Source organism: Heterodontus francisci, chromosome 30, assembly GCF_036365525.1.
Source record: "Heterodontus francisci isolate sHetFra1 chromosome 30, sHetFra1.hap1, whole genome shotgun sequence".
Lineage (NCBI taxonomy): Eukaryota > Metazoa > Chordata > Chondrichthyes > Heterodontiformes > Heterodontidae > Heterodontus > Heterodontus francisci.
The window spans coordinates 52,525,130-52,548,392 of NC_090400.1; the positions used below are offsets into that span (position 1 = coordinate 52,525,130).

The 23,263-nt window shown below is 44.0% G+C and overlaps 2 protein-coding genes across 4 annotated transcripts in view; one reads left to right on the forward strand and one right to left on the reverse strand.

Annotated features, from left to right (window-relative positions):
• nxn (nucleoredoxin) overlaps positions 1-2,652 on the reverse strand; it is a 312,185-nt gene extending 309,533 nt beyond the window's left edge. The window contains exon 1 of the mRNA XM_068010624.1: positions 2,405-2,652. The gene's annotated coding sequence lies outside the window, so the exon portion shown is untranslated. The remainder of the gene's footprint in view (positions 1-2,404) is intronic.
• The window catches only part of LOC137346781 (multidrug and toxin extrusion protein 1-like), a 43,872-nt gene that overhangs the window by 4,996 nt on the left and 15,613 nt on the right, over positions 1-23,263 (forward strand). The window contains exons 1-10 of one of the 3 annotated variants that reach the window (XM_068010619.1): positions 4,259-4,542; positions 4,708-4,869; positions 6,264-6,365; positions 8,915-8,983; positions 9,694-9,842; positions 10,253-10,295; positions 14,640-14,684; positions 18,726-18,823; positions 18,942-19,039; positions 19,682-19,795. In XM_068010619.1, the coding sequence (XP_067866720.1) occupies positions 4,723-4,869; positions 6,264-6,365; positions 8,915-8,983; positions 9,694-9,842; positions 10,253-10,295; positions 14,640-14,684; positions 18,726-18,823; positions 18,942-19,039; positions 19,682-19,795 (865 nt within the window). In that variant the 5' untranslated portion in view covers positions 4,259-4,542; positions 4,708-4,722. Of the gene's footprint in view, positions 1-4,258; positions 4,543-4,707; positions 4,870-6,263; positions 6,366-8,914; positions 8,984-9,693; positions 9,843-10,252; positions 10,296-14,639; positions 14,685-18,725; positions 18,824-18,941; positions 19,040-19,681; positions 19,796-23,263 lie in introns of those variants that run through there. The other 2 variants (XM_068010618.1, XM_068010620.1) reach the window with 2 other exon arrangements.

The window sequence follows — 23,263 nt, forward strand, 5'->3', positions numbered from 1 at the left end:
GGTGTGGTGAAGCTCTGTGGCGGCACCTCTGTCTCTCTGCAATGGGATCCTTGCTTAAGTATGGTAAGTACCTCTCTGCATTGAGTATAATGCGATTTGCCACCATCCTACCAGCCATTCCCGATCTTGAGTTCGACATGCAGCACTCACTTGCCCTCACTTTTCCATCCTAGAAAAGCTGGCACCACCGAGGCGAGAGTCCCCAGTGCCTGCAAAAGTTATGTAAATTTGGCTTTGCTATCCTTCAAATTTGTTGTGGACTTGGACACGAAAGTTGAATCGCCAGAAGCGAGGAGAGGTTGCAACTCTGCATCTGCTTATCGATAGGTGGGAAAAGGGGTCAACTCTGCATTTGTGTATCCCAGGGGTGGGGGAAGGGATCAACTCCCGCCTTCATGTATCCCACGGTTGGGGGAAGGGGTCAACTCTGCATTTGTTTATCGATGGAGGGGAACGGGGGCCACTCTGCATCTGCGTATCGATAATGGGGGGATGGGGGTCACTCTGCACTCTTGTACCAGTGGTGTGGGGGGGAGGGGGAAAGGCGGCAACTTTGCAAATGGATGCACTGTTTGGCGGGGGGCACAACTGGGAAACCATATAGGTTGCTGCTGTTGGTGGTCCATTGCAGGCAACTATAATGGTATTCCAATGTTCATGTTGGCTTGCACATATTTATATGTTGTGAGGGCAACGTCATGCCACACTATACAGCTCATGCTGGAACACTGCTGAAGCAGGAATTAACACAAATCTCTGCCCTGATAGGTGTAATTGACCTTTTGAAGGAACCCAAAGTTACCAGGAGCATAGAGACTGGTATGATCCACCCTGTTCTCCTGGATCCCCTTGCTGTGATGAGGCATTTCCACCGGAGGTGGGCCCAAGAGGCAGGTGTGGCCCAGGAGGAAGATCCCAAACGCGAGCAGCAGTAGCCACCAAGGTGCAGAGTAGCCTAGATACGCCAACGAGTCTATAGGACTCAGATGACATATCTGCAGATGTCTGAGCGCCAGTGCCAGAGACGACTGCGTATGACCAGAGAGGTCGTCACACAGCTATGTGCACTGCTGCATGTTGACCTACAGCCAATGGGCTTTGGTGGTCACCCTATGCCTGTGGCCCTCAAAATAACTGTAGCTCTAAACTTCTATGCCTCTGGATCATTCCAGGGATCCACCTGTGACATGTGCGGGGTCTCTCAATACACAGTGCATCACTGTATCAAGGAGGTCACTGATGTGACCTCAAGGAGGTACAGGAGGGCTGGCAACTATGTCTGCTTCAGGATTACGCTGAGAGTCAGACCGAGAGGGTGATTGGATCTGGGGCCATTGCAGGATTCCCACAGGTGCAAGGTGTCATTGACTGCACGCATGTGGTCATCAACACTCCCACGGACCAACCAGTCGCCTACATAAACAGAAGGAGCTTTCATTCCATCAGTGTCCAACTCATGTGTGACCACAGAAAGCGCTTCCTGCAAGTGTGTGCCTGCATCCCAGGCAGCTGCCGTGACTCGCTCATACTGCGTCAGTTCCCGGAGCCATTGCTTTTCAGTCCCCCGATCACCTTCAGGGTTGGATACTCGGGGATAAGGGCTACCCCTCAATGGCATGGCTTCTGACGCCAGTGAGGAACCCCAGCAACAATGCTGAAGAGGTTACAATGCCTGCCACGGCTCCACTGGAGCGACCATCGAGCAGGCCATTAGTATGTTGAAGATGCACTGCTGCTGCCTCAATAGATCTAGTGGACCTCTACAGTACGCACCAGACAGGGTTGGGCACATCATTGTAGTCTGCTGCGTATGGGGTGGGGGAGGAAATTCCAAGATAAAAAGGTACAGGAGCAGGTCACATCCTCCGACGATGAGGACACAGAGGGCACTCAAGAACAAGCACTCATGGAAGCACAGAGAGCAGTGATGGAGGGCTGACATGGTGAGTAGCGAGCAAGAGAGGCAACACAAAGTCTGAAAACTGAGTGCTTCCAAAAGCCCTGAAGTTCAATAAATATTTCTCAGAACACAGCCCATCATCATGCATGTGGCCTGAAGTCTTCCGCCTCTGAAACATCCGTCTCTCCAGCATGACTGGTAGCAGCTAACTGAGCCATTACCCATGTGACATCATCCGTGCAAACTCACATCATGCATACTGGCATGGCAATGATGTTATTGCTTATATTGGCAGTACTGTAAGGCTTATGACCACTGACCACCTCCAGGCGCTTACCCATTGTCTCTTGAGACAAGGAGGCCAAAGCAGAAGAAGAAGAGGCTTATGATGTAATTGAAAGACACATAATCAATCCATGGTGGCATGCGTTATTCAGACAGTAAAGGCTGACAATTGGCAGGACACCGCATTTAATTAAAGTACACATGGCGTATCTGTCTCACCCGTGAATACCCATACGTGTCAACGTGTCTTTTTCGTACATTTGCGGGTGCTCCTTCGCAGTGTGATCTCTGTGCTGGCAGCTGTACTGGAGGCAGGCTGCTGATCAGAACACCCCTTGGTTTGGGACGACTTTGACGGTTGTCCTCTGAGGCCTGGAGGGCCCCGCCTGCCTGAGGGCTTCCTATGCCAGTACAGCTGCTCGGTGTGGTGTGCTCTCACCAGTTCATGACCCCGAATCTAATGCTGATCGGATACCCACTGAGGTGCGAATACCTGCGCTGGTGGAAGGTGCAGGGGTGTCATGGGATGGTGCATCCTCTAAGTGTATCTCTTCCTCAGAGGTGCTCGTTGTTCCTTCGGTCTCCGGTAGCATTGGCGAGTGTCACCCTGCAAGATACAATGTGAAGAACAGACATTTAGGTGTTATGGTACACATGTTGCAATGATAACAGCGTAGCATCTACATAGGAGATGTAATTTCGAATCATTCTGTGTTTGGCAATAATCATCTCTTCAACTGGGACACCGAGCTCCATGTCCAATATGGCACCTCCTCCTAGGCTCCCGGCTAACTCCAGCGCCTCCTCTTCGGCTTGTGACAGAGGCCTCAGGTTGGGCACCCCGCCTCTGGTCCTGGACACCTCCCTACTGTTCTGGGCCCTCTTCTCCTGAAAGAGCAAGGATGCAGATATTGAACATTGTCAAACATCACCATCACGGTTGTACCAACATGGGTGCTTCATCAACACCTGGGGGATGCTTTGAATGGCATACGGGCTCACCCTATCAGGGGTCTGACTTGTTCTGAGGTACTAATGAGGGAGACTTGATTCACATATGCAGCCAATCATGTGCCATCAATCCTCCCTGACCTCCCTGTCTTTGAAATGGCAGTGGCACCCATGTAGCATACTGTGTAGTGACAACCAGATCACACTAAGCAATTTTGAAATGTGGCACTTACCTTTGCTGAACGCAGGAGGTCATTGACCCTCTTCCCACACTGGATCTAGTCTCGGCGAGTGATCCCATGGTTGCTAACCTCCTCTGCGATCTCCATCCAGGCTTGCTTGGTCAGGCAGGAGGACCTCTTCTTGCCATTGCTGGGGAAAAGGACCTCCCGCCTTTCCCTTGCAGCCTGGAAGAGAAGAAGCAGGGCGGCATCACTGAACAATGAGAACACCCTTGCTCGGACCTCTGACTTGACCAGAAGGATACCCAGTGGGGCCACTTGTTGACCTTTAAATTTCTGGCACAGTACAGAACTGTTGCTTCATTGAGCTTCACTGCAATGCAGGAAGAGAGTGAATGCAGGGTTGGCAAACTTTTACAGAAGGCGCCAGCACCTGCTCCTGCATCAGGTGATGCCATTCATGGTGTCGCCAATGCCAACCCCGCCATGTTGTAAGAATCGGTTCAGACCTGTATAGGTAAAGAAGTCTCGACACCATTTAAAATCAATTACTCTTTATTGCTTGCAAGCTGAACTCAGTTGATTCTACTGCGTAGGACCACACGCCCCACTGACAGTGTCATAAGTGAGTTAAGTTAAAACAATATGAGGTAGCATTTATACATTTCAGAACATACGTCACTTGTTATTCAAAATTTTAGTGTGGTTGCCTAGGCAATTTACAGAAGCGGAAGGTTCAGCAGATTATTCTCAGTTTACATCACCATATCTGTCATGAGTTCCGTCTACTCCTTGAGACAATTAGTGTGGTTAGATTAGATACAAGCTGCATCTTGTTATCACTGTTTCTACAGGTTAGCACACTCAATCGGGAGATCACAAACTTGCAATAGTTAGTGAATGAGTCATTTTTGTCTGCTGAGCTTCCCTATCCGAACAAACCAGTTGGAACATTTTACTGCTGACATGACCTCACAGATCATGCAGCCAGGAGTTTAGTCTTGCTTTCTCCAAACTTGTTTTCATTGTTTTTCCTGGGTTAGGGCTAGGAGTCCGAGCAATTGTCCACATTTCTACAATGTGATTGAGGGGAGCAGCCACTGTCATTATGGTAAGTGGCCGTCTGCCGCATAATCACGGCAGCGTGGCTGCATGGGTCACATGGGGGACGGCTGCCATGTTCCACGCCTGTTGTCGCTCCCAGCAGCAGGACTACAAAACTAGGTATGGAAATAGATTTAAGGATGTAACCACATTTTACATCAGAAGGGGTGGTAAAACTGAATGGAGAGGGGTAATATAACTTGTGATGGTTAGTGGGATGGGAGTGTGGGGGAGGGGATACCCAAACATGAGAAGTAAAATAACTGGTTTATTTTTCCTTTGCAGTGAAGAATTGGAAAAATGGAGAATTCAATGCAGTTAAGCTCTGGTAATGTTATCCAGACACGTGGAACCCATGGCAACCTGTTACTGAGGAAAATTAAGAAATTGACGCCTGTCAACTTCTGGCAGGAAGTGAAACATATTTCCAGACTGGCTGTGCCAGTGGTGAGTTTACACCCATCTAACATCTCATCATATCCTTCAAAAATGTGAGGTAACCCATTTAGGTAGGAGGAATAGATGTGCAGAGTATTTCATAAATGGTAAGAGATTCGAAAGTGTAGATGTACAAAGGGACCTGAGTGTCCTTGCCAATATGTCACTGAAAGCTAACATGCAGGTGCAGCAAGCAATTAAGAAGACTAATGGTATATTAGCCTTTATCGCAAGAGGAGTTTGAGTACAGGAGTAGTGAAGTCTTGCTTCAATTGTATAGAACATTGGTTAGACTGCACCTGTGCAGTTTTGGTCCCTTTACCTTAGGATGGATGTTATTGCCATAGAGGGAGCGCAACGAAGGTTCACCAGACTTGGTCTTGGGATGGCGGGACTGTCCTATGAAGAGAGATTGGGAAAACTGGGCTTGTATTCTCTAGAGTTTCGAAGAATGAGAGGTGATCTCATTGAAACCTACAAAATACTTAAAGTGATAGACAGGGTAATTGCAGGTAAGATGTTTCCCCTGGTTGGGGAGTCTAGAACCAGGGGACACAATTTCAAAATAAGGGGGAAGCCACTTCAGACAGAGATGAGGAGAAATTTCTTTATCAGAGGGTTGTGAATCTATGGAATTCTCTACCCCAGAGAGCTGTAGAAGTACAGTCATTGAGTAAGTTTAAAGCAGAGATTGACAGATTTCTAAATACCAATGACATAAAGCAATATGGGGATGGGGGGGGGGGGGAGAAAGGCATTGAAGTGGATGATCAACCATGATCATATTGAATGATGGGGCAGGCTCGATGGGCTGAATGGTCTACTCCTATACGCTGCGATTTCGAGAAATGTATTTAATTGTCCACCGAATCCATTATATAATCTTCAATTCATCCATTTATACTATTCACTTCACTACACCTAATTATATAATACCCTTCAATTAATCTATTTATACAAGCCCTTTCATGTGCCTATTTATAGAATTCCCTTCACTGATTCCATTTATACAACTCATTTTATTGAACCCGTTTGGAAAATCCACTTCAATGGCTGTGCATGCTAACTTATTCCACAACTCACTACCTTAGAGATGAAAATCTTCTGCTTTACTTTGCTTTATTATTTCAAAGGCCGTAATTCCTAATTTGTGTATCTTGATATTTGAACCCTGCATCGTAGTGAATGATTTCCTCAATCTTTGCCACGTTCCTTCATAATCGTGAAAACCTCAGTGAAATTACCTCAAAATTGCATCTCCTTCTGAAAAAAAAAGACAATTGTTTTCAGTAAGAAATATGATTGGTTTATTCAGATTATAAGTATTTTTTTAAGGTACAAAAGAGCATGATCAAAATTAAGTGACCGGTGTATATTATTTATAATTCATTTTTCATTGACAGTTTTTGTCACAGCTGATGATACTTCTAATAAATATTGTCAGCACTGCGTTCTGTGGACATTTAGGAAAAGTTGAATTGGGCGCAGTTAGTCTCGCCACAGCGGTGAGTTTATATTCAGAATGTGCACGTTTATTTCATTATAATGTATCCTCTGTAAACAGTGATGGAATTGCAATGCTTCCTATCAGTTTCAAGCTCAGTGCCTTTATCAGCTGATGAAATGCTCCTTGTAAAAAAGACTGGGCTTTACCTGTTGCTCTCGGTGGAAAGGGCAACTAGAGTGTAGCAATTGGGTTCAGTGGCTCTGGTTTAAAGAACAGAAACATCAGTGAGGAATTCCAGCTCATCACCATTGTCAATGACCCATCCCAGAAATCTGATATGTGTGGACATGAGGTGAGAATGAGATAGGGCTCAATCTTGATGCTGTTCATGGGCTGATAATCTTCTGGCAGTTACTTGGCTCACACATGAAGATTGGTCACTTGTGCAGGGCATTCAAGGGCTGCTGAAGCCCGTGGAACTGTATCAAAGCTGAAAACAACTTGCATTTACATAGCACCTTTAATGTAGTAATACAGGGCTGTCTTCTCACACCCACACTTTTTGGGATTTTCTTCTCCCTGCTGCTTTCACATGTGTTCAAGTCCTCTGAAGAAGGAATTTTCCTCCACACAAGATCGGGGGCAGGTTGTTCAACCTTGCCCGTCTAAGAGCGAAGTCCAAAGTACGGAAAGTCCTCATCAGGGAACTCCTCTTTGCTGACGATGCTGCTTTAACATCTCACACTGAAGAGCGCCTGCAGAGTCTCATCGACAGGTTTGCGGCTGCCTGCAACGAATTTGGCCTAACCATCAGCCTCAAGAAAACAAACATCATGGGGCAGGATGTCAGAAATGCTCCATCCATCAATATTGGCGACCACGCTCTGGAAGTGGTTCAAGAGTTCACCTACCTAGGCTCAACTATCACCAGTAACCTGTCTCTAGATGCAGAAATCAACAAGCGCATGGGAAAGGCTTCCACTGCTATGTCCAGACTGGCCAAGAGAGTGTGGGAAAATGGCGCACTGACACGGAACACAAAAGTCCGAGTGTATCAGGCCTGTGTCCTCAGTACCTTGCTCTATGGCAGCGAGGCCTGGACAACGTATGTCAGCCAAGAGCGACGTCTCAATTCATTCCATCTTCGCTGCCTCCGGAGAATACTTGGCATCAGGTGGCAGGACCGTATCGCCAACACAGAAGTCCTCGAGGCGGCCAACATCCCCAGCTTGTACACACTACTGAGTCAGCGGCGCTTGAGATGGCTTGGCCATGTGAGCCGCATGGAAGATGGCAGGATCCCCAAAGACACATTGTACAGCGAGCTCGCCACTGGTATCAGAACTACCGGCCGTCCATGTCTCCGCTATAAAGACGTCTGCAAACGCGACATGAAATCCTGTGACATTGATCACAAGTCGTGGGAGTCAGTTGCCAGCGTTCGCCAGAGCTGGCGGGCAGCCATAAAGACGGGGCTAAAATGTGGCGAGTCGAAGAGACTTAGTAGTTGGCAGGAAAAAAGACAGAGGCGCAAGGGGAGAGCCAACTGTGCAACAGCCCCGACAAACAAATTTCTCTGCAGCACCTGTGGAAGAGCCTGTCACTCCAGAATTGGCCTTTATAGCCACTCCAGGCGCTGCTTCACAAACCACTGACCACCTCCAGGCGCGTATCCATTGTCTCTCGAGATAAGGAGGCCCAAAAGAAGAAAAAAGAAAAATCCCAAGGCACGTCACAGGAGTGTTATCAGACAAAAAAAATTGACTTAAAGACAAAGAAGGAGACATTAGGATAGGTGACCAAAATCTTAGTCAAAGAAATAGGTCTTAAGGCATGTCCCTAAAGATGGGCAGACATGTGGAGAGGTGGAGAGATTAATTCCAGAGGTTAGGGCCCAGGCAGCTGAAGGCACAACTGCCAATGATGGGGCCAAACAAGTGGGGGTTGCACAAGAGGCCAGAATTGGAGGAAGACAGAGCTCTCAGAGGATTGTTGGGATTGCAGAGCTAGGGAATGGTGAGGCCATGGAGGAATTTGAACACAAGGATACAAGTTCTAAATTCAAGGGATTGGCAGAATTGTAGCCAGTATAGAGGCATGAGCACAGGCAAAGTTGCCTCTAATTTTTTTCATTGTGTTGCATTTCATTTCATTTAATTGCGTGAAAGCTTTAAAATTCTTTTTGCAAGGCCGTGCACACACGGTAACTTAAAGGTACCGACTCATGTTTGACATGCACAGGAACCTCCGGGTTGCTGAGCAGCCATGCAGCTTAGAGGGAACATTGGTCAAGAGTGAAGGGGATTTGGTGCAAATTAGGGAACAGTCGCAGAGTTTTGGATGAATTCAAGTTGAGGGAGGGTGAAAGACTGGGTGCCGGCCAGGAAAGCATTGGAATTGATGGGTCAGGAGGCACAAAAAGTGGATCAAGAGTTGATAACTGACAGGAAGGGGAAGAGAAAAGGGAAAGAATGAGGAGCAAAAAAAATCACAATGGTTTTTCATGCATTTATATAAAAAGTCTTCTCCTGTATTATTTTGTAATATAGTGGTATCATCTAAGATGATATTGCTAAATGCTTCCTTTTCTTTTTCTCTTTTGGACAGGTAATAACTGTATCAGGTATCTCCATAGGTATCGGGTTGTGTCAAGCATGTGACACACTTATATCTCAGGTAAGTGCAGCTAACTCTATGCTGTACATTGGGCAGTGTTACCCTCTTAATGGAGCAAAAATTGATTAGCTATCGCAGAGAAGAATAAATCTTTAAAGTTCGGGCCTTGGGAAACTCAATCCCCTGTGTGAATTTGAGCCACACAGACCAGGAAAATACCAAATGGAATTCTTGGTGTGTCCTGAATTAGCTGATCTCAGTGGCTGCTACAATTGGCCTTGACTCTCTTGAGCTGTGGATGGGAAAATGATCCAGTGATTCTGAACTAACAAGCAACGAGGTTGGAGGTGAAAATCATCTTGGGAGGTGACACAAAACAGTCAATAGAAAATTTCATTGAAAGAAGATTGAGAGAACACATTAACTAGGGGTTTAAGACGCTGAGAGGAATAAATGATGCAAACACCAGCAGGTTATTTAATGGGGCCGTGTGCACAAAATTAAAGGATTTGATGTGATAAAATGAACAATCCTTGGGATTAGAACAGCTCTCCCCACTCTGCAGTGTAGAGCGTATCTGGAGTAGACTGTCAACTAAAGCAATCTAATCATAACGGTTTTGGTTTAGAGAGAGAAATAGTTTAATATTCAAATTTTTTGATATATTGTTGCAGTATTCCTTGTAGAGAAAAATGGTATCCATCGGAATGTGATGGAATGGTCAATATCGAAACAATTCACTTTAACAAAACTTTTGCTCTGATTTTCAGACACATGGCAGTAAGAACCTGAAGCGAATTGGAGTGATTCTCCAAAGAGGGATTCTCATTCTCATGATAACCTGCTTTCCCTGCTGGGCTATCTTCATAAACATCGAACACATTTTATTGGCTTTAAGACTGTCTCCTGCAGTAGCCAAGTGAGAGTATTGTCCATTACAATTTTATTCCAACTTGCAGGCATCCCAGGCAGCTGAATCAAAGAAGGCATCAGATCCCTTAATTATGTAAATGAGACAGTACAATGAATGTTGATTTCATGTCTGCAGCAATGTTGGGCCAGACCAGATATTAATAGAAAATTCAGAGTTGCCGGGGTGACCACCTCTACAATACGTTGTTTTCCTTCTTATATTGTGTCTCCCATCAAAGCCCGGCTGAGACTCCACTATGTGCCAGACCTAATCCTCTGCCTTCATTGTTGTGACACTGCATGTTGGTACTTGACTGTGCTGCATGACTTTGCTACCTCGGTTTGAGTTTACCTTTGATTACAGATGGTGATGTTCCATGGTTTCCCTATTATCAGCATCTTCTATTTTTCTTGCAGGTTAACACAACTCTATGTGAAGATATTTATTCCTGCTCTTCCTGTAAGTAAATTATTACAGGTAGTAGACACACACACACAAACTTCTTTAGACAATTGAAGTCATTTGGTACCTGAAATATGCGCAAACCAAAAGAGTCCAGTCAGTAAAAATCACCGTGGGTTTCCCTGTGACTAACTGGAGAAATCCATCAAGGTATACGTATCAGGATGATTCCCCAGCTGATCTCAACTGGGGAGCCATAGTGTCTCAGCATCCCATGGCTAGACAGTAGAAGAAGCTGTGAACAATCCATAGACAGGTGCCATCAGAGATCTAGCACCTCATCTAAGTCACTGTTCTCCATGTGTGTGCATAAGACCATAAGAAGTAGGAGTAGGAGTAGGCCATTCGGCCTCTCAAACCTGCTCCGCCATTCACGAAGAGCCCAACTGATCTACTAACTCAGCTACATCTTCCTGCATGATCCCCATATCCCTTGATTCTCTTAGCACCCAAAAATCTATTGATCACTGACTGGTTACATTCAACGATGGAGCATCCACAGCTGTTTCTGGTAGAAAATTCCAAGCATTCACAACCCTCTGAGTGAAGGAATTTCTTTTCATCTCCTGACTTAAATGGCTGACCCTTTATTCTGACACTGTGACACCTGGTTCTAGACTCCGCAGCCTGGAGAAACATCCTCCCAGCATATACGCTGTCAAACCGCTCAAGAATTTTATATGTTTCAATGAGAGATCACCTCTCATTCTTCTCAACTCTAGGGAATATAGGCCTAGACTATTCAATCTCTCCTCATAGAACAATCACCTCATCTGAGGAATCAGTCTGGTTAACTTTTATTGCACACCCTCTAAAGTAATTGTATCCTTCTTTAGATACGACAACCAAAACTGCACACAGTACTCTAGGTGTGGTCTCATCGAAGTCCTATACGACTGTGTGAAAAATTCTTTACTCTTGTACTCCAATCTCTTTGTAATAAAGGTTAGCATACCATTCACTTTCCTAATTGCTTACCGTACCTGCATACAAACTTTTTGTGATTTGTGTACGATCACACCCAGATCCCTCTGAATAGTCTCTCGCTATTTAAAAAATATTCTGCTTTTCTATTTTCCCTCCTAATGTGGGTAACTTCACATTTCTCCACATTACATTCCAACTGCCACCTTTTTACTTAACTCAGTTAATCTGCCTAAATCCTTTTGCAGCCTCTTTGCATGCTCCTCACAGCTTACTTTTCAAACCTAACTATATTGTCAGCAAACTTGGAGGCATTACAGTTGGTCACCTCATCTAAGTCATTGATATAGAGTGTAAAAAGCTGAGGGCCACTAGGTACTACCTCACTAGTCACAGCCTGCCAACCTGAAAATATCCCATTTATTCCTCCTGTCTGTTTTCTGCCCATTAACCAATTCTTAATCCAGGCTCACATGAACGTTACGTCAATCTCATGAGCCCTAATTTTGTGTAATGACTTATTAGGCAGCACCTTATTAAAGCCATTTTGAAAATGCAAATACACTGCATCCACTGGTTCCCCCTTATCCACTCTACTAGTTACATCCTCAAAATTGCCAACAGATTTGTCAAACACAGTTTCCCTTGCACAGATCCATGTTGACTCTACTCAATCATACTATGATCTTCCAAGTGACCTGTTATCATGTCTCTAATAATAGATTCTAGTATTTTCCTTATTACCGATGTCATGCTAATTGGCCCACAGTTCCATGTTTTCGCTTTCCCTCCTTTCCTGAATAGGGGGGTTATGTTGCTACCTTCTAATATATAGGGATTATTCTCGAATCTAGGGAAATCTAGAATATCAGTTTTATTTCTTTACTAATCCTTAAATCCCTTATTTTCACTGACCTCTTGGTTTTCCATTTCTTCTGGAAAGTTTTTAAATATGTTTTCTACCATGAAGATAGATCCAAAAATATTTATTTAATATCTCTGCAATTCACCATTATAATTTCTCCTCTCTCTGCTTCTAAGGGACGCACATTTACTCTCACTAATCTTTTTCTTTTTACATACCTATTGAAGCTTTTATAATCTATTTTTCTATCTCTAGCTAGTTTACTCTCAGATCTTATTTTTTTTCTTTATTAGTTAGATTGACATCCTTTGCTAAATTTTAAAATCCTCTCAATCCTCAGGCTTACTGCTCTTTTTGGCAACATTATAAGCATCTTCCTTTAATCTATTACTTTCTTTACCTGCTGTTGTTCACCGTAGTTGGACCACAGGAATGTATAATGGCTGGGAATTATCAATTAATCCTTTAAATATTTGTTATTACCTACCTTCCATCATATCTTTTAATCTATTTTCCCAATCTACCTTAGCTAACTCACCCCTCATACCTACATAGTTTACTTTGTTTTGATTTAAGACCCTAATTTGTACTTAACTAAATTGCTCTCAAATGTAATATTAAATTCTATCATATTATGATCACTCTTACCCACAGGCTCCTTTACAGTAAGGCTATTAATTAACCCTGCCTCATTCCACAAAACTATATCTAGTTTCCTAGGTGATTCCCTGACAGACTGATCTAGAAAGCTATCTTGAATGCATTCTATGAACTCATCCCCCACATTTTTACTGCAAATTTTATTTGCCCAGTTTATATGAAGATTAAGGCCCATGATTATTGTATTGCCTTTCTTGCATGCACAGAGTGAAAGTAACAGTGACTGTTGTCAGGTTTTTTTCATCATGAAGAGCAAAACAAGTGAATCTATCCCTTTCTCATCTAATGTCTACACACACACACACATACACACACACACACATCATAAGTAACTGGCCATCTTTGTGGTCCAGGATTTCTAAGGCCCATAGCATTATGACACGTGCTTTCCAGTGCCTTGCTCAGTCCTCAGCCTTCCTAGTTGACTCAGTAACAGACTAGCTGGTGCATTTACCAAATGAGCCATTGGGGGAGCTCTTGGTGCCCTTCAATCTAGAAAGAAAGACTTGCATTTACATAAAAGCAAAATACTGCGGATGCTGGAAATCTGAAACAAAAACAAGAAATGCTGGAATCACTCAGCAGGTCTGGCAGCATCTGTGGAAAGAGAAGCAGAGTTAACGTTTCGGGTCAGTGACCCTTCTTCGGAACTGACAAATATTAGAAAAGTCACAGATTATAAACAAGTGAGGTGGGGGTTGGGCAAGAGATAACAAAGGAGAAGGTGCAGATTGGACCAGGCCACATAGCTGACCAAAAGGTCACGGAGCAAAGGCAAACAATATGTTAATGGTGTGTTGAAAGACAAAGCATTAGTACAGATTAGGTGTGAATATACTGAATATTGAACAGCAGCAAGTGCAAACCTGAAGAAAAACAACCTGAAAAAAACAGTGGGTAAGCAAACCGAACAAACTAAGATGAAATGAAATAAATGCAAAAAAAGATTGTAAAAAATGTAAAAAGGAATGTAAAAAAAAGGAAGAAAAAATAACTAAAAATGACTAAAAATGAAAGTAAAGTGGGGGGCTGTCATGCTCTGAAATTATTGAACTCAATGTTCAGTCCGGCAGGCTGTAGTGTGCCTAATCGGTAGATGAGATGCTGTTCCTCGAGCTTGCGTTGATGTTCACTGGAACACTGCAGCAATCCCAGGACACAGATGTGAGCATGAGAGCAGGGGGGAGTGTTGAAATGGCAAGCAACCGGAAGCTCAGGGTCCTGCTTGCGGACTGAGCGGACTTGCATTTACATAGCCTTTCATGACCTCAGCACATCCCAAAGCACTTTACAGACAATGAAATACTTTTGAAGTGTAGTTCCTGTTTTAATGTAGGAAACACAGCAGTCAATTTGTGCACAGAAAGCTTCCACAAAGAGCAATGTGATAAATGGCCAGATATCTGTCTTTATAATGACGTTGATTGTGGGATAAATATTGGCCAGGTCACCAGAGAGAACTCCACTGCTCTTCAAAGTGGCGCTATGGGTTCTATTTCATCCAACTGATGGAACACTCAGGCCTTGGTTTAACATCTTATCCAAAAGACAGCACCTCAACAGTGCAGCACTCCCTCAGTCCTGCACTGAGAGTGTCAGCTTAGATTTTTGCATTCAAATTTCTGGAATGGGACTTGAACCCACAACCTTCTGACTCAGAAGTAAGAGTGATACCAACTAATACAGTAAGGCTGTGTTTGGACTTTTCAAATTCTAGGCAACTATAGCTTGGGCCATAGAGGGCCTGTGCAAATTGTCTAGTCTGGTTGAATGTAACCCCAACACAGGTCTGCCTTAAACTTTCAAAGGAAGTATGGATGTAACTTTCTTTTCTATTTCAATAATGATTGATACACTATCTGCTGCTAATTATTTTCAATATTCTTTCTTAGGCAGCATTTCTTTATGACTTAGAGATCAGATACCTTCAGAATCAGGTAAAGTCACTGAATTTTGGAGTTTGCATGAAATTACTTTAATAATTATTACAATAAGGGAGCCTTTGATTTCATTTCCCTTATTTCAATGGCTAGCTGCAATTGCGCAGAAGATTCATAATATTTCAGAAGCTCATTTGGAAAAAGAGGCTACAGTTTTAAAATATTTACAGTGAAGAAACAGACCATTCCACCCAATAGGTTCACACTGGTGCTTGTGCTCCATGCGAGCCTCCTCCCACCTGTCTTCCTCTAACCCCATCACGAAATCTTTTTGTTTCTCCTCCCCTTAAATTCATCTATGCATTTCACCTGAGTCCAATGAGAAAGGTGGCAGTGCTAAACCTGTTTCTGGGAATGAGGTGGGCCAAGTGGATCAAGTGACAGTAGGAGAACATTTCGGTGACAGTGATCATTGTATCATAAGCTTTTGGCTGACTATGGAAAAGGACACAGAACAATCCAGACTAAGAAAAACGCTAGCTGAACAATGGGCTACCTTCAACGAAGAGGTATTTTGGGCACAGTCAAGGTGTGTTCCCTCAAAAGGGAAAGGTAGGGTAAGCAAAGCCAGAGCTCCCTGGATGACAAAAGAGATAGAAATTAAGATAAAGAAGAAAAAGTGTGCTTATTACAGTTGTCGGGTAGAAAATACTATTGAGAACCAGGCTGAATATAGAAGGTTTAGAGGGGAAGTGAAAAAGCAAACAAGAGAAGAAAATAGGAAATATGAGCAGAAATTGGCAGCTAATATTAAAGGGTCTTCTATAGACATATAAATAGTAAAAGGGTGGTAAAAGGAGGAGTGGGCCTGGTTAGGGACCAAAAAGGGGGATTTATGCATGGAGGCAGAGGGCATAGCTGAGGTAGTAAATGAATACTTTGCATCTGTCTTTACCAAGGAAGAAGATACAACCTAAGCAATGGTGAAAGAGGAGGTAATTCAGACGCTAGAAGGGTTTAAAATTGATGAGGAGGTATTGCATTAGCTGTCTGTACTTAAAGTGAATAAGGCACCAGGACCAGATGAGACGCATCCAAGGATACTAAGGGAAGTGGGAGAGGAAATTGCAGAGGCACTGGCCATAGGGGTGGTGCCAGAGGACTGGAGATTTGCAATGTTACGCCCTTGTTCAAAGAAGGGTGTGAAGATAAGCCCAGCAATTACAGGCCAGTCAGTTTAACTTTGGTGGTGGGGAAACTTCTAGAAAGAATAAGTCGGGACAAAATTAATAGACACATGGACAAATGTGAGTTAATTAAAATAAGCCAGCATGGATTTCTTAAGGAAAATTCATGTTTAAATGACTTGCTGGAGTTTTTTGAAGAGGTAACAGAGAAGGTTGATGAGGGCAATGCAGTTGAGGTGGTGTACATGGATTCCAAAAGGCGTTTGATACAGTGCCACACAAGAGACTTGTGAGCAAAGTTATAGCTCATGGAATAAAAGGCACAGTAGCAACACGGATACGGAACTGGCTGAGTGACAGGAAACAAAGAGTAGTGGTTAATGGATGTTTTTCAGACTGGAGGAAGGTTTGTAGTGGAGTTCCCCAAGGATCAATGTTGCAACCCTTGCTTTTCCTGATGTATATCAATGACCTAGACGTTGGTTTACAGGGCACAATTTCAAAGTTTTCAGATGATATGAAACTTGAAAGCATTGTGAACTGTAAGGTAGATTGTGTAGAACTCCTAAAGAACATAGACAGGTTGGTGGAATGGGCAGACAGATGGCAGATGAAGTTCAAAGTGAGAAATGTGAAGTGATTCATTTTGGTAAGAAGAACATGGAGAGACAATATAGAATAAAGGGTACAATTCTAAAGGGAGTGCAGGAGCAGAGGGACCTGGTTATATATGTAAATAGGTCATTGAGGGTGGCAGGACTGTTGAATGCACCATTAATAAAACATACATATCCTGGACTTTATTAATAGGGGCATAGAGTACAAGAGCAAGGAGGTTAGGTTGAACTTACATAAGACTCTAATTCCGTCTCAGCTGAAGTATTGCGTCCAGTTCTGGGCATTACACTTTAGGAAAGATGTGAAGGCATTGGAGAGAGTGAAAAAAAGATTCACGAGAATGGTTCCTGGGATGAGGAACTTCAGTTATGAAGATAGGTTGGAAAGGTTAGGACTATTTTACTTGGAGAAAAGAAGGCTGAGAGGAGATTTGATAGTGGTATTTAATATCATGAAGGGTCTGGACAGAGTGGATAGGGAGAAAGTGTTCCCTCTTGTGAAAGGATCAAGAATGAGAGGGCACAGATTTAAAGTAATTGGTAAAAGAAGCAAAAGAAACATGAGGAAAAACATTTTCACGCGGCAAGTGGTTAAGGTCTGGAATGCACTGCCTGAGAGTCTGGTGGAGGCAGGCTCGATTGAAGCTTTCAACAGGGAATTAGACTGTTATCTGAAAAGGAAGATTGTGCAAGGTTATGGGAAGACAGCAGGGGATTGGCACTAAGTGAATTGCTCATTCAGAGAGCCAGTGCAGACATGATGGGCCGAATGGCCTCTTCTGCACTGTAACATTTCTGTGATTCTGTGACCTCAACTACTGCTTGTGACTGAATAAATGAAATTAGTTTCTCAGTTCAAAGGGATCGAGTGAGGGTCATTTTCACCTTCACTGCCTGGACAGTAATCCGGTGGAGCTGATCGTCCAATATAGAATGCACTCAATTTTCATGCCACTGAAATCAAAGGGATAAAATCAGGTGACGTCTACAATGGGTTTGCAATCTGCTTTTGTCAGATTATCACCTAGACTGTGAATGTGAAAATTACCACACTGTCAGTAATGCTTTAATGAGAGTAAATCGCTCCCCAGCTAAATACTGAGAGACAGCACCAACAAGGCTCTTTGATTCTCAGTTCCCCCAGTGCGCTGATGCCTGACCTTTTAGTTTGTTCTCATGATGTGGGCAATGTTGGCAAGGCCGCATTTATTGTTCATCCTTATTTGCCCTGAGAGAGTGATAACGAGCCTTCTCCATAAACCATTACAGTCTGCGTATTGCTGGTGCTCCCTTGATGGCGCTAGGTAGAGAATTTCTGGATATTGACCCAGGAGCAACTACACTTGTCCATGTCAGGATGGTGTGGGACAGAGCGAGCCTGCACATGGTGGAGTTCCCATGACATTATCGCTCTTGTGTGTTCTTTTGGTGGCAGAGGTCATAGGGATTGCTGGGTGAGAATCTGCAGTGCATTCTGTAGACAGTAGATACTGCAGCCACAGTCACAGTGCGCCAGTGGTAGAGGGGGTGGAAACTGTCTAGGGGAGCCAATAAAGCAAATCAAACTTCATAAGTGTTGACATACCTCTATCCAGCTGAGTGTTCAGTATTCCACCAGATTCATGACAGAGAGGCTTTGAGGGAATATGAGATGAGTCACACATTGCAGAATACTCAGAATCAATCCTGGCTTGTAGCCACAGTGTTCATATAGCTGGTCTGCTTCCATTTCTGCTTAGTGGTGGTCTCTAGGATATTGTTGTTGGTGTACTTACAGTTGGCAATACCACTGCATGCACGTCCGCGTGCGCGCGCCCACACACACAGACACACAAACCCTTTAGGGAGCAAGGGAGGAGCCCTTTCATTCCCTTATTTGTAGGTTGTTCCATTGGTGAATCCAACACAGAGAGTGTGGAATGGCAGCATCGGGGGATTGTTGAACGGGACACTTATCAGAGAGATAGCAGTTAAAACCAGTCAATTTAAATCTCTTGCACTCTGGGAGAAGCACAATGATAGATGGAGCAGCTTCCTGGAGCACAGGGAATTTGTTGCTCTCACTGCAAATGTGTGCAAGTAGTCGGCACCTACGAGCAGGCAAGTTCCAGCAATGAGCCTGACCCAAGGGGAAAAAAAAAGAAATCCTTTTAGATCAAGGGGCACATTGTACCTCAAACATGGACATTGGGAGAGCAGTTTCACCCTATCTCTATGCTATCTTGGCACTGTGCCACACACCATATGGAAGGGCAATTCCGAGGAGTGACTTTATTGTTTTGTTCCCATCTTAGGGGATCATCATGCCTCAAGTTTTCACTGGTTTCATAGCCAACATCTTCAATGCTGTAATCAATTATCTCTTCCTCTATGTGCTGACACTGGGAGTGCCGTAAGTAGCAAAGAACCTTAAAAACATATTATAATTTCTGATAAATGAAGCTTCCACTGAATGATGACCCAGACTTCATTTGAAGCCGCCTTTAATATGTGAACTTGGTGTTTTTCAGAGGCTCGGCTGCTGCCAATGTTGTCTCTCAGTACTGTCAAGCTATTCTCCTGTTTTTATACATTCGATGGAAAAAGTTATACGTTAAGACCTGGACAGGTAGGGCCCAGGGGGTAATCTACACTTTGGACAATGGTGTCTAATAGACAATATCCAATTAGCAATCCAGTATACACCCCGTCCCATTTCTCTTTCCAATGAAATCCATGGAAAGAAAAATTGAATAGAGCGTTTAATGGGAGTCTCATTCAGCCCCCTATCTGTGTACAATACTTGCTTGTTTTGATGATTCTTATCTATTGATTTGTTTCCTATTTTTCCCTCTGCTCCTCCCTTCCTGTCTTGGTTCATGCTGTGCAACATTCCCACTGATACTATCAGTTCTCTTGCACAAATGGCCACACTTCCTGTGTGAGTCCAGACAGGGAGAGTCAACAGGTACTGACCACTGAGGAGATTACAGGCAAATGTGCCCTCACATAACTGGGGCCATCCAGCACTGTCACTATTTCTCAATGCGCTTCCTGTGAGTGCAGTTTCCCGTAGATCGCAGAAGCACCCTTATCACAAACACACTTCATGGCAAAACAAAACCCAAAGTGAAACGTAGGGCCAATTTGAAAGCTGAAGCAAGCTGGATGAAATGAAAGTTTTCAGTCAGCCCTAACTACCTTTTTCCTTATGTGCTTCTCAGATACTTTCTATGCTGTGTTAGTAACTCCAGTGTTTTTCTTTATGTAGGATGGTCCACTGACTGCCTGCAGGAGTGGGGCCATTTTATACGGCTGGCAATTCCTAGCATGCTAATGCTATGTATTGAATGGTGGTCATTTCATATTGGAACTTTCCTCGTAGGTAAATAAACTACCTCACTGTTAAGAAAAGCGCAGCTTCCAGTATTGTTAAGTTGGTGAGAAGGTGATATTGATCAGTCAATAACATGTAGAGCAAATAAATACACTCAAAGGAGACAAGCAGTGACACTCTTCCCCCTGATGGCACTGGGGTTTACAATGGTTCACAAACATTCACAATATGAAGGCATTGGGGGAGAAATTCACCTTGGCTGGTAGCGTAAAAGACAATTGTCTTTTCTGTGGAGTTTAAATGAGCTGCCAATTGCCCCTTTCCCACTATCACAAGTCAAATTTCTACCCCACTGTCTTCCCTTCAGCCAAATCACAATGTACAATTCACCATGCAGTAGACAAAGTAACGAGAAAGTGATAGATCATAGCAAGGTAAGATTCAGAGTAATATCATAAGACAGCAAAATCAGTAGAAGACAAATAACCAAGGAAACTGAAAATTGAACAGCAACTATAAAATCACACAATTTATCATTAAAGTAAGAGTTTTAGTGATAGGTACAGGAAATGTTATATGGAGTTTTATCCCATTAAACTCATTAGGAAAGCCAAAATAACAGGAGTCTATTTAGCAAATCAAGATTTCTTTTATGCCATCATTTTACAAATCGTGTTAGCACACCAGACATTAAAATCTATGTCAGGTATGGGTTGGTGATACGGACCAATAATTCATGTATCCTAACTGTCAGGGAACTTGACTGGTTTCCTTTACCAGTGCTTGGTGGCTGGTTAACTTGCTTTGCCAAAAATAACTCATTCTCTATTTCTCCTCACTCTCAGAGACTGAGGAGCTGATAAAAATCTTCAAGCTTAACTGGCTGAAGGCAGAGAGAGTGATGCCAATCTTAATCGCCCAACTTCAGTTCATGTTAATGTTCCAATGGAGTATTCGTCTTCCTTCCGATAGTAATCGCCAGGTTTCTCCAAGATTCAGGATTATGAAACTTTTTAAAAACAACAGCACTTGGAATGTTTGTCTGAGTCCTACCGACATTCCAGGTGAGGCCCATTCCCTGAAATCATACAACAATTTAACCAGAGACTCACAGCATATGCTGCTTTGATAACCTTCCCTGTTTAGATTCTGTTGTAGATTAGAAGATGCAGCTAGTTCCACTCTGTGCACTGATAACCTGTGGGTGTCTGTCGGACCCATAAAGAAAGACTTACATTTATACAGAGTCTTCAGGATGTCCCAAAGCACTTCACAGCCAAAGAAGTACTCTTGAAGTGTAGTCATCTTGTCATGTAGGAAACACGGAAGGAGTTTTGTACTGAGAGTCCTGTTCAGTTCCATTCCTCTACAGCATGGATTGAAGAGGGGAAGGAGTTGAAGATTAGCAAATGTTGTGAAGAGTTGTATTGTGTGGTTTCACATTTGTGATTCTGTAATTTTATTGTTGACCATGATACCAATTTTTATATTAAATTGAACGAAGGAGAGGGAAGGGCAGTAAGTCTCTGACTTCTCCACTTCGGAGTTGGGGTGAGCTGTGAGGCAGCAGAGAAAGGGTTTGCAAACTAAGCCACAGAAACCATCCACCCTACAGTTTTGTAAGGAGAGTATCCTGACATTACAGTATTGCTGTGAATTTTTAATTGTAATATTTAGAAAGCCATATCATTGTTTTGTATCAGCTTTGCCCTTGCAGTTTACGATTGGATCATGAGGGTCTGGGCAGGGTAGAGAGGGAGAATGTTCTCATTGGTGGAGGGATCGAGAACGAGAGGGCACAGATTTAAGGTAATTGGCAAAAGAAGCAACGGCGACATGAGGGAAAGCTTTTTCATGCAGAGAGTGGTTAGGGTCTGGAATGCACTGCCTGAGAGTGTGGTGGAGGCAGATTCAATCGGGGCATTCAAGAGAGAATTGGATTATTATCTGAAAAGGAAGAATATGCAGGGCTACGGGGAGAAGGCTGGGTTGTGGCACTAGGTAAATTGCTCATTCAGAGAGCCAGTGCAGACACGACGGGCCAAATGGCCTCCTTCTGTGCTGTAACAATTCTGTGATTCTGTAAATGGGACAGCTCTTTGAGGGTGGAACCTTACCGCCTTAGATTTTAAATGCGGCCTGGGACCATTTCTGGATCCCAGCCCTGAGGGCTTCTGAGGTCTGCCTGCCATAGCAATCTTCCCAAAGGTGACCAATTAACAGGCTGCCTCTGAGATTGCCATCCAATTAAGGATTGTGGGTGAGTTGCACAGCTGGGAGGGACAATAAGGAGTGCCCAAAGTTGTGGGCTACCACCAGCCCCATGGGAACGGTGGGCGCTGTCACTGTAGGTGGATGATTGTGAGGGCATCTCAAGTTGGAGGCACCCTCAAAAGACCTTTGAATGTTTAAAGGTAATGTGTGGCCACAGGTGCCAGGCCATCATTGTGGGTGGCGGGGGGGGGGGGTGCCCCTCCACAGGATGGCCTGAAACTGCAGCTGTGGCCCTCTAAGCCCCCTGGCTCTGATGGTGGCGAGGAATTTAAAAAGGCCTCGTTGGCAGCCACCCTGCCCCCTTCCCCCACATCCGGCCACCTGCTGGGCTTTAGCATCAGTGGGGGGCCGTCGCTTTCAGGAAGTTCCCAGCCGTATTGCCAGTTTTCCCAAGTGGCCACTTAATTGCCACTAATTGGCTATCCACTGCTGCTGGTTGAGTAGTTGGTGACAGTATGACTCTGCCTTCGGTAAGTTAGCTCAGAGGAAGAATTGCTTTGGGTCAATGACCCAACGCAGAACTTCCAAAAATTCCCCGAACTGTTTCCAAATCTGCATCCGTGCGGCTGTTAAGACTCCATCCTTACAGAGCCAGCATAGATACGATGGGCCAAATTGCCTCATTCTGTGCAGTAGGATTCTATGGTTCTATATCATATCAATCCACGAACATGTTCCTGCTCTGTAGCATATCCTGGACTATGCCTATCATCCTGTCTGAATCTTAAATAAACGATTGTTTTAGCAGGTGGCATTAGAGAGTGAGGGTCAGTTCTGTACTTTGCTGAGTTGTTGATCTCACATGGGCTGCCATGGGGAGTAGCAACTTGGAGGTCAAAGACTGCTCCTCAAAGGAGGAAGAACTCAGAGGGAAAGCCATTATCAGACCATTCTTATTGTATCCTGGTATTGTAGGTCAGAGGCTAGACTCCCCAAAGCCTGTCCACCATCTACAAGGCACAAGTCAGGAGTGTGATGGAATACTCTCCACTTGCCTGGATGGGTGCAGCTCCAACAACATTCAAGAAGCTCGACACAATCCAAGAAAAAGCAGCCTGCTTGATTGACACCCTATCCAGCACCTTCAACGTTCACTCCCTTCACCACTGACGCACAGTGGCAGCAACGTGTACCATTTGCAAGTACACAGGAGATATCTGCAGTATCTCACCAAGGCTCCTTCAACAGCACCTTCCAAACCCACGACCTCTACCACCTAGAAGGACAAGGGCAGCAGATGCA